Source organism: Maylandia zebra, linkage group LG15, assembly GCF_041146795.1.
Source record: "Maylandia zebra isolate NMK-2024a linkage group LG15, Mzebra_GT3a, whole genome shotgun sequence".
Lineage (NCBI taxonomy): Eukaryota > Metazoa > Chordata > Actinopteri > Cichliformes > Cichlidae > Maylandia > Maylandia zebra.
The window spans coordinates 23,884,058-23,898,574 of NC_135181.1; the positions used below are offsets into that span (position 1 = coordinate 23,884,058).

Genomic DNA, 14,517 nt, shown 5'->3' on the forward strand with positions numbered 1-14,517 from the left:
TGCGTGCTGCACAATATCGTTTAATATTTAGTATCTACTGTTATCTACTGCTAGCTAGTTTATTGTGATGGTGTTGTATTTATGATGTTGCTCTTTTTGGTTTGCTTTCTCTTCTGTTTTTTTTTCTCCATACAGGTGATCCAGGTGTTTTGTTTTTCTTTCTTTCTTCCCCCCCTTCTCACCGTCTCTTCTCCCCTGTTTTTCTTTCTCTCCCTCTTTCTTTCATTCTTTCTCCCTGTCCTATCCCCCAGTCATGTCTGTCCCATTTGTGGCAACCGAAAATAAAATAGATACATAATTATAATACAGGTCAATCAAATGGACCAATATGGCAAGGCCATGATGATCCACTTGGTAAAATAAATCTGCTTGGCATCTTTCTTGGCCTTAAGACAACAATTCTGATGGCTAAAGATCCAAATGGGACAAAAAAAAAAAAAAAAAAGTAGAATGGGAGGGAGAGCCTTCAGTTTTCAGGCCCCTCTTTAGTGGAACCAGCTCCCAGTTTGGATTCAGGACACAGAAACTGTCCTCCTTAGTTACTATTAATCTCTGGCTCTCTTCCACAGAGTGTCTTTGTTCTGTAAAAATGAAACGTCTCCATGTTGGAGCCTCATTTTAAAGTCATGTCAGTTAAATATGATGTGAAATTTTTTCATTATACTGATGTGATCATAACATTTTTTCCATAGGACTTCTGTTATTTAAATTCACTACATGGCACAATGTGAGAAGATTAAAAAAAAAACTTTTGTAATCACAGGCACACAGACAAATGCTGGAAGGCAGTTTCAAATGTTTGAATATGAAGGACAAGTTGTTTAAAGACTCCTCCTCTCTCCGTGGTTCGTATATCTCAGTTGTGGTTATGATTTAGTGATACTTAAAGGTAAAAACACTTTTGGAAAGGACACACTTTCCCCAGTTATAGCTCCTCCTGGAGTCTTCTCTCTTTGCTGCCCTCGTGATGCATTTTAGGAGCTGATGTGTCCTTCAACACAGAGCACAGACTGGCAGGAGGACAGAGACCTGCTGAACTCATGCACACAAATAAACACAGAGTGTTCATGGATAATGTTTGGGAGCTGGGTGTAGTCAGAAGAAGTAAAGAATAATCTGTTTCTATCTGTTTTGTCGCTGAATTTATAGCAGGGTCAGGAGGTGATGCCAATTTAAAAAAAAATCACAACATTCGGATTATTGTTATATGTATGGTGGGTAATGAAGAGCCGATCAAGCACACAACATCTCTGTTTGTTTCCTGTGTCAAGAATTTGGAGGCTGTGGATGCAGAGTAAGGAGTATTATCATTTTTAGCTGATGAAAATAAAATATTTATAACAAATCAATAAATCACAGCTATTTTTCATCATTTATTCCCCATGAGGATCTCTAGACAGGTGGTAGTTCCATGTTCTCCCCATACTTGCCCATCTTAACTCAGGATGCAAAATAAAAAAATATCTTTCAAGCTCAATCATCCAGGTAGGGAAATCCCAAAACGCTGACTGTGTTCATGTGGAGGTGAAGTTTTCAGTGAGAGAAAAATTAAAAAACTGGGACATTTTAAAGGTTCGTACCTGTAAAGAATCTTGTGTGTGTTTTTCTTATTTTATGATAATGTATAAAGTGACTTTTAATAAGGTAACTCTCGATTTTCAATGAGACTACCTGTTTAAATAAAAGAGCTAAAGCTAATAATAAAGATTTTGCAAATTTTTACAGGAAGAGCTCTTTCCTGGCCACAGATTCCATATTCATCCTTCATGCCCACTGATTCTTCGTTAAGTCTTCCTGTGTTGTATCTGAAGCCTCTTTAAAGTCTTCAGTCAATGTTTAATCCATAACTTATGACTTGTAAATACTTTTCGTGATCCTGTGCAGGTGAGGGAAGCCCTTCGTTGTGTCACAGCTTTGATAAACACTTCGACCCCCTCTCGGTCTTCATGTGCAACCGACAAATGAAGGGAAATATTTGATGGCCACAGAAGATAAAACAGCGGCTGTGTGCAGAGAGCATGGTGGTCCAGCTTCTCTTGTTCCTTCACCTCGGCTATCCTTTCAGATTCACTGGCAGGTAAACACACACTGTCAGCGCACAAACAGTGAACCCTGCAGCTGAAAAGGAAGGAGGAGATCCCGGTCTGCCGGGAACTAAACACTTTCACACAAAGGGAAAGGTTCATATTTCACGGTTATATAAAGACATTAAAGATCAGCCTCTCTAGAACCAGCATGTTTTGTGTTTTATCACTCCTACAGCTTTTTGAGCTTCATAAACTACATTTGAGACATGCATTATTCTTAAAATGAAAGAAAAATGTGTATTTCCACTCTGCGTATAGGTGGGCCAAGATTTTGTGAGAACCTCAAGCTTCATGATTCTGGATTCATAGAGGCCTGATCTGGTCCCTCGGCCTTGAATTGTAAACATGAGGATTATGATATTAACTGGCATCGTTTTGGTATTTAAAACCACTGTATGTAAATCTAAATTCTTGAGGATTCTTAGTTGAAATTATACATACTAAACAAACTACCACATCCTTTATATCATAAAGACAGAAAAATGTCTTTTGGTCAGACCACCTTCACAAGAAAAGCTTCCATCCAGTGCTTATACAATACAGTGACCCCTGGTTTTCCTCTGCATGTACCAGAGATGGCCTCATGCTTTACTGCCCTGCACCCGAGTTCCCTGCTCTCATTTTTTGCCCCTTTGGATTTGTTATATGCATCTGTAATGTAACTCCTATATCTTAATACTTCAACAATGTTAATACTCTGTGCTTAGATGCTGCTAACTTTATGCTAGCTTATCACTCTGTTGAAAGAGACGTTTTAAATGTTTTAAATGAAATTTGAAATGTTTACAAAAAAATAAAAATACAGAACGTAACACAAACTAATTTTATGGCAAAATGTAACCAAACAAAAGTTGAAGATGAGACTGAAAAAGAAAACACACATAGGTGTAAAACAGAAAAAAGGTGTAATAGTGATCATTTTGATGCATGAAATGAGTTACAGGAGGTAAGAAAAATCTTTAAAGCTATCGAATCTGTGGATCTGATTCTGTCCATTTCGTTGCTTGACTGTGCGGCAGATTTGGTGCCATTTTTCTTTAATTCTTTTCACTTTTAATAATTTTTTGAGAGTCAAAATTAAACCTGAATCTGCTGTGAGCCTCCTACAGGGGCCAGCTGAGCATACGTACCAACCCCCCTCGGGGTGTTTATTACCCGGCCCTGGGATGCAGGCGGCTGATTGGACAGCGGCTGCGCAGCAGCGAGCAGCAGGTGTCGCAGACGCTCAGTGCGCACAAACCGTCCGTCGGCCACAGTGCGTGCACAGGTGAGAGGCAGCAGCTCCGGTCATAAACAGACAGGGGGGATTCAGCGGCCCGGTACCGGCTGCCAGCTGAGGACAGGTTCACGTGGTTGTTTTCCAGCCTTGCGTGGAGCTGTTTGGATGAATCTGGAGCTGGAGCGTGCACGATGCTGAGCGCCGTTAAAATGGAGGGACACGAGCATCCGGACTGGAGCAGCAGCTACTACTACGCAGAGCCCGAGGTCCGTGAATTTCACCCGTGGGTGTTATCAGTCAGTGGGGACGTTGGCTTATTGGTTAAATATCGATCAGAGGCAGAGGTTTCCCAGAGGAGGCAGATAAAACCCGATCACGGGCCGGAAAATCTCAGTGATGGAAAAACGATAACTGAGGGTCACTTACAGGATCTGAGCTGGAATCTGAGAGGCTCAGCTGTACCGAGCCTACACAATTTACCCCAGACGTTTACGCACAGTTTGAATGTTTCATATAAAAGTATAACCAGTTATTAGTATTACTGAGTGTAGGCTAAAGTTTAGTTTAATAAAATTAGAGATTAAAGAGTTTTTAAAGTCGTTTTAGAGCATGTTAAGTTTGTCAAAGGAGCCACTTTTCGGCTGGATTTCAAGTAAAAACAAGGAGCCATGTTTTTCATTTTAAGTAAACTAAGTAAATATTTGCAGTAGAATTTGTTAAACTGGGATCTAGTTTGTTCTTAGAAATCCAGGTAATTAAAGCGAAAATCGGAAGGCTGTTTGACCTTCAGTACTCGGCTGTGTCAAATAATCTAAACTGTGTAACACTTAAAAACGATACCTGCTTTAAATTCGATCATAACTGCAAAACAAACACCGAGCAATAGAAAAATGGCTGCAGCTGCCAGCGAGGACACACACGGGCAACAAAATGTACGTTTTTACGCGATTAAACGTCACCTTTATTTTTCTGCAGGATTTACGAAATTTCACACAAGCTTTTCATTCTTGAGGGACAGATTTTAACAAGCGCTTTGACTTCCTGTTAAAACTCTGTGTAACTGATTTTAATTCACAAAGAATTTGGGTTAATAAAACAAAAGCGTTAAAATCAGTTAACAAGAGAATAAAATAAGAAAAATAAATGTGGAATATTTATCTAAAAATGTATTTTTTTAAAAACAAAAAGACAAAAAAAGATTTTATTCTAGTTAGAAAAATAATTTCCTTGGACGTTTTTGCTGAATAAAATGTTTATACATCTAAAGTGAAAAACCTTCTTTTTAAAAATTGTAGTTCTCGTGATAATTTTGTTCTATTCAAATAAAACTGTCCCCTCTAAAAGTTGCATTAGTGATTTATTTAACATCACCAGTAGTCCCCACACCCTGCGCGTGAGCTCGGGTCTATTTTAAAAAAATAAATAAAAATAAAGTATAAAGACGTCACAGACAGGTAAAGTGGAAGATTTGGACTTCACCTTCAACAAGAAAACCACAGAGTGAAAGCAGCCTTTACAAGGATGTGCGTGCTTATAGATTTAAAGACATGGACGGACTCGGATTATAGCAAATACAGCTCATTTAACATCTTTAATAAAAGGAGTTATGGATGAATTAGACAGAGGAATACAGGTGTATTAGAAACCCTAAAAACATGGATACTGTTAAACTGGGTGATTGGAAAATCAAACAGAAAGTTAGTCTTAGTCTTTATTATAATAATCAGAATCTCGTGGTGAGCAGTTTTCACTGTTTTAAATAACTTCCGATCAGTTATTTGAAACTAATCAGAAGCTTTGGTGTATTTTTATCTCTGCGCCTGTGACGCTTTATTTGAGTTTTTATGTGTATTTTTCAAGTTTCCAGCCTCCTTTTTTCACTCATTTCACTATTTTTAGACTTTACGATCAGTGACAGATCGTAGCACGGATCAAGAACGAATTATTCCGCTCTTTTTTGGCCTGTTTTGGTCTTTTCTGACTCTGATCTTTGTGTCAGGCTGAAATAAATCCGCTGGGTTTATTATTGTGTATTTATGCGACATTATCAGGCTGTTAACTTTAAATTAAATTAAATTATTTAGGGATTAAACTCAGTGTGTGTGTGTGTGTGTGTGTGTGTGTGTGTGTGTGTGTGTGTGTGTCCTCGTGCATTAATTAATGTTAATTGGCTTTCTCTGTGTCGCAGTGTTACCCCCCAGCGGCCAACATGAACTCCATGAGCACCTACATGGGCACGCCTGGCATGACGGCCACCGGCCACATGAACGCGCATTACGTGAGCCACCCGGTGGGGGTGAGCGGCTCTTCGGTGGCCTCCGGAATGACGCAGAGCGCCGGGGCCGCCGCGCTGCCGCCCAGTATGAGCCCCATGAGCCCGCCGCCGTACGGGAACGTGCCGGTGATGAGCCAGGTGTACGGGCAGGCCTGCGCCATCAGACCACGGGAGTCCAAGGCCTACCGGCGCAGCTACACGCACGCCAAGCCGCCGTACTCGTACATCTCCCTGATCACCATGGCGATCCAGCAGTCCGGCAGCAAGATGCTGACGCTCAACGAGATCTACCAGTGGATCATGGACCTGTTCCCGTTCTACCGTCAGAACCAGCAGCGCTGGCAGAACTCCATCCGCCACTCGCTCTCCTTCAACGACTGCTTCATCAAGGTGCCGCGCGCGCCTGACAAGCCGGGGAAGGGCTCGTTCTGGACGCTGCACCCGGATTCCGGGAACATGTTCGAGAACGGCTGCTACCTGCGGCGGCAGAAGCGCTTTAAGTGCGGGAAGAAGGCGGACAGCGAGCCGGGCTGTGAGGCCGGAGCGCCAGGCAGAGGCTCGGACTCCCCGCCCTCCTCCTCCTCATCGTCACCTCAGTCATCTGACGGAAAGGGCGCCGACCTCAAACCCCACCGAGGAGAACCGCCAGCCTCAAGCCCCGTGCGCGTGCCCTCCCCGCCCACACACACGCAGCACCTGCTCTCGCACCACCCGCACCCGCTGCTGCTGCACGAGGCCGCGCACCTGAAAACGGACCCCTACCACACCCACTACTCCTTCAACCACCCATTCTCCATCAACAACCTCATGTCGGAGCCGCAGCACCACAAGCTGGAGCCGGTGGTGCAGTACGGAGGTTACGGCTGCCCGGTGTCCGGGGCTCTGATGGCGGCCAAACCCGGCCTGGAGCCCGTGCACAGCGACAGCGGGTACTATCACGGCGTGTACGGCAGGCCCATAATGAACTCCTCCTGAGGCCCGCCGGAGTCCCCACTGCAAAAACTCTGATCTGTACATTTGTAAATGTGATAAAGGGCAATTCCCCTGTTTTTCATCCATCTGATAAAAAGCTTCATATGAAATCTTTGTTGTGTCGTTTTTATTCAGCTGAAAGTTCACAAAGGTTAAACCGGACAGGACAACGGGGCCCACTCAAGCAGCCAAAAAAATTACTTATAAGGTTTGTTTTCCCTTAAATTTGACTTCTTTGTGTGTATACATATATCTAAGCACAACAGAATAACACAATTAACAGAGAGGAAGGAGACCAGAGGTGTGCCAGGACTCTATTCAACAGAATTTTTAAAAACCTCCCACCCATGTAACATCAGATACTTTCAAGCTATTCTGAGGATGACTTTAGGAAAACCTCTCCATATGAATCCATCTTTCTCACTTTGAGGACTCTTTAAGGAACATTTATGTGGAGAATATTAGGAGCTCACAACATCCTGGAAGATCCTTTGTAAATGCTAGTGGAGGCCTGCACACATGCATTTATATTTTCCTGCAATGAGGTTGTATATTTTTCCACAATTCTCCATTTATGACTTACAATTGCATAATTCTTCATCATTAGTCCAAAAATATTATTTAAAAATCTCAGTATTTACATAAAATTGAGAATAAATGAATGTTCTACAGGTTCTGGAAGACAAAGCAGGATCTCAGTGTTCCTGCTTTGGCAGACAAAGTCGTTTTGAAAGGTAAAAAAAGATTCTCGAGATTCTTGTTTCACATGAGTGTCTTCCTGAAGATGTTGGCTCTGGCTCATCAAACATTTGTGCTCAGAAGTCTGTAACAGATGATCCCAGCATACCAGCAAATATAACATACACAAATGTACTCCTCAGGGGTGTGTAACATCTTAGGTTTTCTCTAAAATGTGCTGCTGTTTCAGGAGTGGTGATGCCAGCATGGCTACACAGGTGTGAAAATTAAAAGTAAAGATTCACAGTGGAGCTTCTTTTAATTCCAAAAAGTATGAGTGGGAATGATTTGTCCTTTTGTAGCTCCAGAGTTAAAGAAGAGAAAGATTTCAGGTTGTTTTGCTTTTTGGTAAAATACAATTATTATGTATTTACAGATATAAAACTGGAGTGTGACCAAAATGATTTTAATAATTGTTTTCGGTTAGATTATTGGACCTCAAGGTGATTATGTGCACCTTTTTGAGGACTAAAATGATGCACACTTTCCCAAGCAGTAAAATATGCATATTTTTTCTTAATTTTTAAGGTGGAATGTCAGGATGTAGCCCGTGTTTGTCCAAATACAAAACCAAATTAGGTGAAATATCAATTCTACACCGTCAAATCTTCCTCGGGTCTTTGTTCTCCCTTTCTTCTTCTCTGTGTTCTTCGGCTTCTTCCTACAATACAAACACATGCGTCTGAGGTTATGTTTGGTTTCTCTAAGGAAGCTTCAGGTTCAGATGTGAGGCATATAAAGCATTAAGGAGTCAATAATACTAGAAAAAAATCTGCACAAATGCCAGCCCATCTCCAAATAACCTATATAATTAAACACGCTTTACAGACAAGCACAAGCAGAATATTAAACTCAAACAGAAAACTACGCATTAGCCTAAAAATGAAACAGAATAAAATAAAATGTTTAATTTAATGCAAAAAAAGTACAGTAGATTTAAACACTAATGCATAAATAATTTTTAAAAAGTTAAAGTGATCAAAGTAAATCTATTAAAGTCTGCTTTTAGAAGTAAATCAATAAATACTTTTGAGGTGTTTATTAAATTAATGCAACTTTTTTATGTCAGTTTTTGTATATCAAGACACTAAATTATAAAGGATACAAATATCTTCTGCCTAACAGGAATACCACAGAGGGGGAGCTGAGCTGCAGTATCCTTAAAGGTGCAAAACGTGTTACTGAGATAAAGACTGTGAGTAAACTCTGAGGCAGCATTAGCACTAAATGGCTTGATTGACACCCGCAGGGTCACAGATAACATAAAAGCAGATAACAACTGGAACAATAGCCCATGAAAAGGTGACAAGCTCTCCTCTTAAAGCACATTAATGTCACACAGAAGTGATGTTGAACTGCAGATAACAGGCTGCACGGGTCACATGGTCACAGTCAAGAAAACAGTTATTCAGCACAAAGACATTCTGGCTCAAATAAGCCGAATGCTTTAAATAAATTGAACGCACATGTTTATACATGAAATTTAAAAAACTACAACAGGTTAAGCACTGATGTGAAAACATATGGCAGAGTAGGAGTGACGACATTCAGTGAGGGTTTTTCATTTTCTGTATTCTGGTGAATTTTTATGCATCACTTTGCACATTTTCAGCTTGTTTGTATGGTGTGCGTAGAGAGGGAGGCTCCTCTACTGTCTTTAAATAATCTTGTTTCCTATTGTTCCTGCTGAGCCAACACACATATTCACGCTTCACTCTGCGGTCCTCTGTCATGTTTGCTTCGCTCCTGATGTGAGAGGCAGAGTGTAAAGAGCCAGTTCAGCTCTGTTTAATATCAGGATGATGTTTTGTCTTTTGTTTGGGTAATAATCTGTTTTAATGTGCACATCACACCCGCTCAAATGGTGAAGTCATTTGTTTTCATGTATAAACTCCTGGAATTTAACCCTGTGATGTCTCAATTATCCTAACCCCAAATTACACATCAGAGTGTTTAAAATTATGTCACAAGGTTTTGGCAATCAAGGAAAAAAAGATCCAACTGACTCTAATAAAAAAACTATACAATAACCCCGAGGTTTAGGATTAGGGTTTGGAGGTGTAATGCAAATTGAGGCAGACTGACAACAAAAAGGTCAGGTGACTTCTTCCTAAAATTAGTAAGCAAACTAACAAGATTAGAAAAATAAGTCATTTTTACTTAAAAAAAATGTTCTAATAAACCTTTAGATGTTTTTTGGGAAAAACCCTGTGTAAGGAAAAGACCTTCACATATTGGAGACGTTGTTGTTGTTATTGTTTACTGTTGTTGTGCTTATAAAAACTCAGCTTCTTCTTTTTTTAAATTTTCTAGGTGTTCCCTGCATCTCCACTGAGATCTAAATCTTCTGTTTGACATTTTCTTTTCGTTTTTAATTGTTTATCTTCTGTACATAGCACAAACAACATAATAAAATCCATTAAAAATGAATATTATTGCGGTATCATTGGTCACATATATTCACATTCATACTCACTGGAAACCAGGCTGCAGCTGTTTTGGTAATTAATAAATCACCCGAGTTTATGAAATTTAACCCTAACCCAGGTTCCAGAACTCCAGCCAAAAAATAGAACACAAACAAGAAACCAGTGCTGATTATTTTCTTGATCAACAATTTTAATCAGTTTATTAAATGTTGTAAAAATATGGAAAATATTCCTCAATGTCTCTATGGTCTGATTTTACTGTCCAAACACTCCAAAAGCCACAAAAGGACGAGTTTGCTGACAGTAACAGAGCTTCAGTAATATTTCAGCTGATGCAGAAGGACGCTCCGCAGTGTAAATGGATCATCTCCACAAACAAACAACAAAACAAACAAACAAACCCAACCCTGTAGACTGTGTACATTTTCTTCTTTAGTTATCGAGTTCCTTTTAGAAAAAAAAAAACAATTTTCTTCCAGTCAGCACATTAATTATCCTTTTTATTTTTTTTAATTTCAGCATTTTGTCTCTGTGTACTTTATACTCATATCAATTTGAACTTAGCTTGCAAAGAGAAGGAGATCCGTTTTCCCTCATTAATATGAAAATATATGCAGAACGATGCTTCGCCATCTCCAAATAAAGACGCTGTGGTGTGCGGGGTGTGATGTATGCTTTATATCATTTATGAGTTACAAGCATCAGGATGAGTCAGTTCATCAGTTTTAGTGGTCTTTTCAATTGTTTTTATAGATAGTTTGGATAAAGAGCCCATGGCGGTGTCCTCCAAGGTTTATTTTACCAGCCGAATACTTCAGAAATAAGAATGTACACAAGAGGAACTCAGTCTTCTGTCTAATAGATTAACTAGAACTGTTGTAGCTTTCATTTTGGACGAAACCCCCAAAGCACATTTGTACCACTTGTCCTGCTGCACCAAAGCTTCCTTTTGTAGTCACCTATAGTCTTTTCAAATGATAGGCTATCTGTTTCCGAGAGCTGCGTCTCTGGTGGGCATCGAGCCACTGCAGACATCCAGGGAAACATGTGGAGTGAAGCTGTGGCTAATAAATGTAATTAATGAACAGAAATATAACAAACTTTGCTTTTTGTGTAATGAATTTTTTTTATTTTATTAAAAAATTAATCTGGATCCTTTTCTTATTGGCAATGATTAGAAATGGACTGTGGCAAAAAAAAAAAAAAAAGAAGTCTGAAAACAGCTCCAAGTATTTTTAAAGAACCGATTGAATCTGTGACTGAAAGCTCTTTAAAAGCTCCGTATGAATGTGGTTCATTTACAGTTTAAAATCCTGCAGCTTCACTCTGTGCACAAAGCCATGAGTAAACAATATCTTCAAAGACTAAAGCGGGCCATTTTGCATGACTTACAGCTTCAAACAAGGTCAAGACTCCATCCGTGTGCATTGAATATTTGACACGGAAATCAGTGTGTTTGTTTAATTGTGCGCCGGTGTGACTGGTGCCTGCCTCTACCTGCTGTAAGAGTTTAGTTGTTGCGAAATCAAACAAAGCTGACCTGAGCAATATAGGTTAGTCTTTAAAAAAAATAGCTTGCCGCACCTCTGGGCCAATCATATCGACTCTGATTGTAAAACACAGGTTGTGTGCTGGAAGAGGGACACACCAGGCTGTCTCTGAAGGTGGAGGTGTCAGAAGAAAAGAGTGAAACGACACCGGCGAGGTTTTCATGAGCTGTCTGCAAAGGTTTAGGAGAAAAGCCGTCTACAGACACTGCAGGTTGCTTATTAACTTCACACGGGATTGGTGCCTGCTGATCCTGCGTGAAGTTTCATTTTTAAGACAAAGCTCTTTACATTTCTGGTGACACAGTTTCAGCTTCAGTATCTGGTCGTAAAACTTTAATATGAATCTTTAAAGCATCATCAGTGAAGCACAAAGGAGAGAAAAACAGTGTTTAGGTGTAACATTTTTAAGGTGTGTGCAAAGCTACGCCATGAAAAATACCCTCCCCAAAACCACCAATAAATTAACATGAAGAACACAAACTCTTTAATTAAGACTATGGATCAGGGAGATGAATTAATCCAGTAAACCTGTAAACATCCAGACTGGGATTCTTTTTATTAATCCATAAATTAATCAATAATCTATAAATAACTGCAGTAATCAATATCTGGGGCGATCTTGGCTCAGGGGGTTGGGAATCGCATCTGTAACCGGAAGGTCGCCGGTTCGATCCCTGGGCTCTCTGTCCTGGTCGTTGTGTCCTTGGGCAAGACACTTTACCCTACTTGCCTACTGTTGGCCAGAGGGGCCGATGGCGCGATATGGCAGCCTCGCTTCTGTCAGTCTGCCCTAGGGCACCTGTGGCTACAACTGTAGCTTGCCTCCACCAGTGTGTGAATGAATGGTGGTATTGAAAAGCGCTATATAAATCCAATCCATTATTATCTGTTTTGTATTCTTGGCTTGAACGATATCAGCTCAGATACACAACTGTGAGCACAAAAGTCCCGCCCACCTGATTTTTAACAGCGCTGTTAGTGAGGGGCAGCCAATCAGATCAGAATTAGTTCAAAAGGGGAGGAGCTAAAAGAGACAGGATCAACTAAGGGGCAGCACCAAGGCCAAGTATAAGATAGGAAGGATTATTTTGAGCTTTACAGGGGCAGCTTTGCATGATTTTAAAGGTGCAAATGAGCAGAATATGTCCACTTTGATGTGCTTGAAACCAAAACCACAATCTTATTCTCAAACTCACCAAATAACAACCCAGAAAACAACTGGATGCTGAATAAACTGTTGACTGGAAGTCTTTTCTTGACATCTAATCACAATAATTCCACAATGAAAAGTTGTATCGAAAGCTTAGGGTCAGATTTAATCTGCAGATGTCAAAGGTTGTTTTTTCCCTGATGGCAGAAAAGGTAAAGGAAAAACATGCAGATCCAAATGGAAATTCAGCGTCACTGGAAATTTAAAGGGAAAACGATGGTCACTTCTCATAAACAAAGGCTGCTGCTGAGGTGTGATGAGGTGTTATGGGATGTGATGAGGGGCTTCATCAGACTCGCCGCCTTGCTGAGCATCTCTGTTTGCGTAAGAAAAGCAATCAGCGCGTTATGAATAATAATGACCTCTTTCTGACCAGGAATAATGGGAAGGCTGCATGCCGAGCGCCTCGAGGTCAGAGCTTAGCCAGCGATGCTGTGTTTGGACAAGGAGCATTTACCACCCATACACACACATGCATACATATAAGGGATGGCCTAACGTAAGCTCTGTATGCACAATTATTCCTACAGTCCTGAGCAAACGCTCCAAGACATAAATGCAGGGGCTTTTTTGGTACCAAATATTACACTCATTTACAAAAAATAGCAAATATTTAATGAATAAAATCATTTGACCTTTATTTTCAAATATTTTAAGCTTCTGCTTTTGACAAACAAATCTATGGGACAGTATTTGCTGGGAGGGATTGTGTTCACATTGACGGACAGGTGACAGCTGCCTGTCACCTGCCAGTATCTGTTAGACCTTACCTCCATGAATTAATGAAATAACAGAAATGTCTTGAGCCAGCCCCTATTTCTTTATATTTAGTTTCCGAGGAGCCAATCTTTCTTGTAATTTTGTAAAAGCGGTTTGGAGGAAGAGTTCTTCAGGTTTTCTGAAGGTCAGTGAAAGATTTTCTCTGTCAGGCTGCTTCTTCACTCATTTTCATTCTAGTCCTCGTACCTTTCAGATCAATGCTTTTGTTTGTTAAGCCACTTAACACTGACCTGTGAATCATTCAAGCGTAACAAAGGCACCAAACTCACTGGACCAACCAGTCTTGTGTCAACACATAGCAGAAAACTTAACAAAGAATATTAAATAATTTAAAATGCATCTTCAGACACATAACTGAGATAACATAATGAGAAATCTCAAAGCTGACTCAGTTTGACAGAATAAAAAATATATTTTTGTACCCACAGGAAAAGGAGGAGGTCGGGAAAGAGATCCACCAGTGAGAGTCTGTAGTCATCTGGAAAAAAAAAGTAGAGGCTCTGTGACGATTTGAGCTGTATTTCAGTCGGCAGTGTGGAAGATCAAGTCAAAACTTCTGGAACTATGAACACAGAAATGTGCAGTTATGTGCAATACTATCTGGAAAACATGTGATTGGCAACAGTTTAATTTTTCAGCATGACAACCATCCCAAACACACTGCCAATGCAGTAAAAGCATACCTGGATAGAAAAATGTTTCAATGAATCGCTGCCCATATTTCCCATTTTTCCTCTAAAATGTAAAGATGTGAAGGGTGGCTCAGCACTTTTGCACAGTACTGTATTAATTTATGGCTTTCTGTGAGGTACAGACCTTTTAAGTATTTAGCACTCCACCTCTGGCTCAGAAAAAAGAAAAAAAAGGGTAATGACCAAAACATCCACAAATCAGTGGTCACAGGCATGTGCATCTTTTATATACAGTATCTGATTTCTTAGAGTGTGTCGAGTCCGTTTGCAGCACTTTAAGGCTGTTAATCCACTAAAAGGGATTAGCTCTTGTGAAAAACCCCTTAACTTCATTTAACAACACCTTGTTTCAGAACAAAATTGTTTAATATTTGTTTTTTTTTGTGGTCCCTTTAAATCCATTTATCTTCTTTTTACAGTCCTACAAAGCACTCCTGCAGAAGTCATTCCTCTACATCCTGACAGTTTTCAGCGTTGATGGCGATCTGGAGGGAAATTTAAAGACTCGTGTGCTGCTTCTTTGTTTCTGAGTTTGGGTTCATTTGCCCAAATTCAGAGCCTGGTT

At 40.2% G+C, this 14,517-nt stretch overlaps 1 protein-coding gene across 1 annotated transcript; it reads left to right on the forward strand.

The window, feature by feature from the left end:
- Window positions 1–3,328: 3,328 nt before the first annotated feature.
- LOC101484938 (hepatocyte nuclear factor 3-beta-like) lies at window positions 3,329–6,636 on the forward strand. Its single transcript, XM_004568456.2, has 2 exons — window positions 3,329–3,572; window positions 5,495–6,636. Exons 1-2 carry the CDS (start codon window positions 3,498–3,500, stop codon window positions 6,554–6,556), a joined length of 1,137 nt encoding a protein of 378 aa, XP_004568513.1. The 5' UTR covers window positions 3,329–3,497; the 3' UTR covers window positions 6,557–6,636.
- The last annotated feature ends 7,881 nt before the right edge of the window (window positions 6,637–14,517 follow it).

Excerpts from the sequence above, each read along its gene's own strand:
- LOC101484938 (XM_004568456.2), top strand. The coding sequence starts at position 3,498 with ATGCTGAGCGCCGTTAAAATGGAGGGACACGAGCATCCGGACTGGAGC. Across the intron at positions 3,573-5,494 it reads ACTACTACGCAGAGCCCGAG|TGTTACCCCCCAGCGGCCAA; the intron begins GTCCGTGAATTT and ends TCTGTGTCGCAG.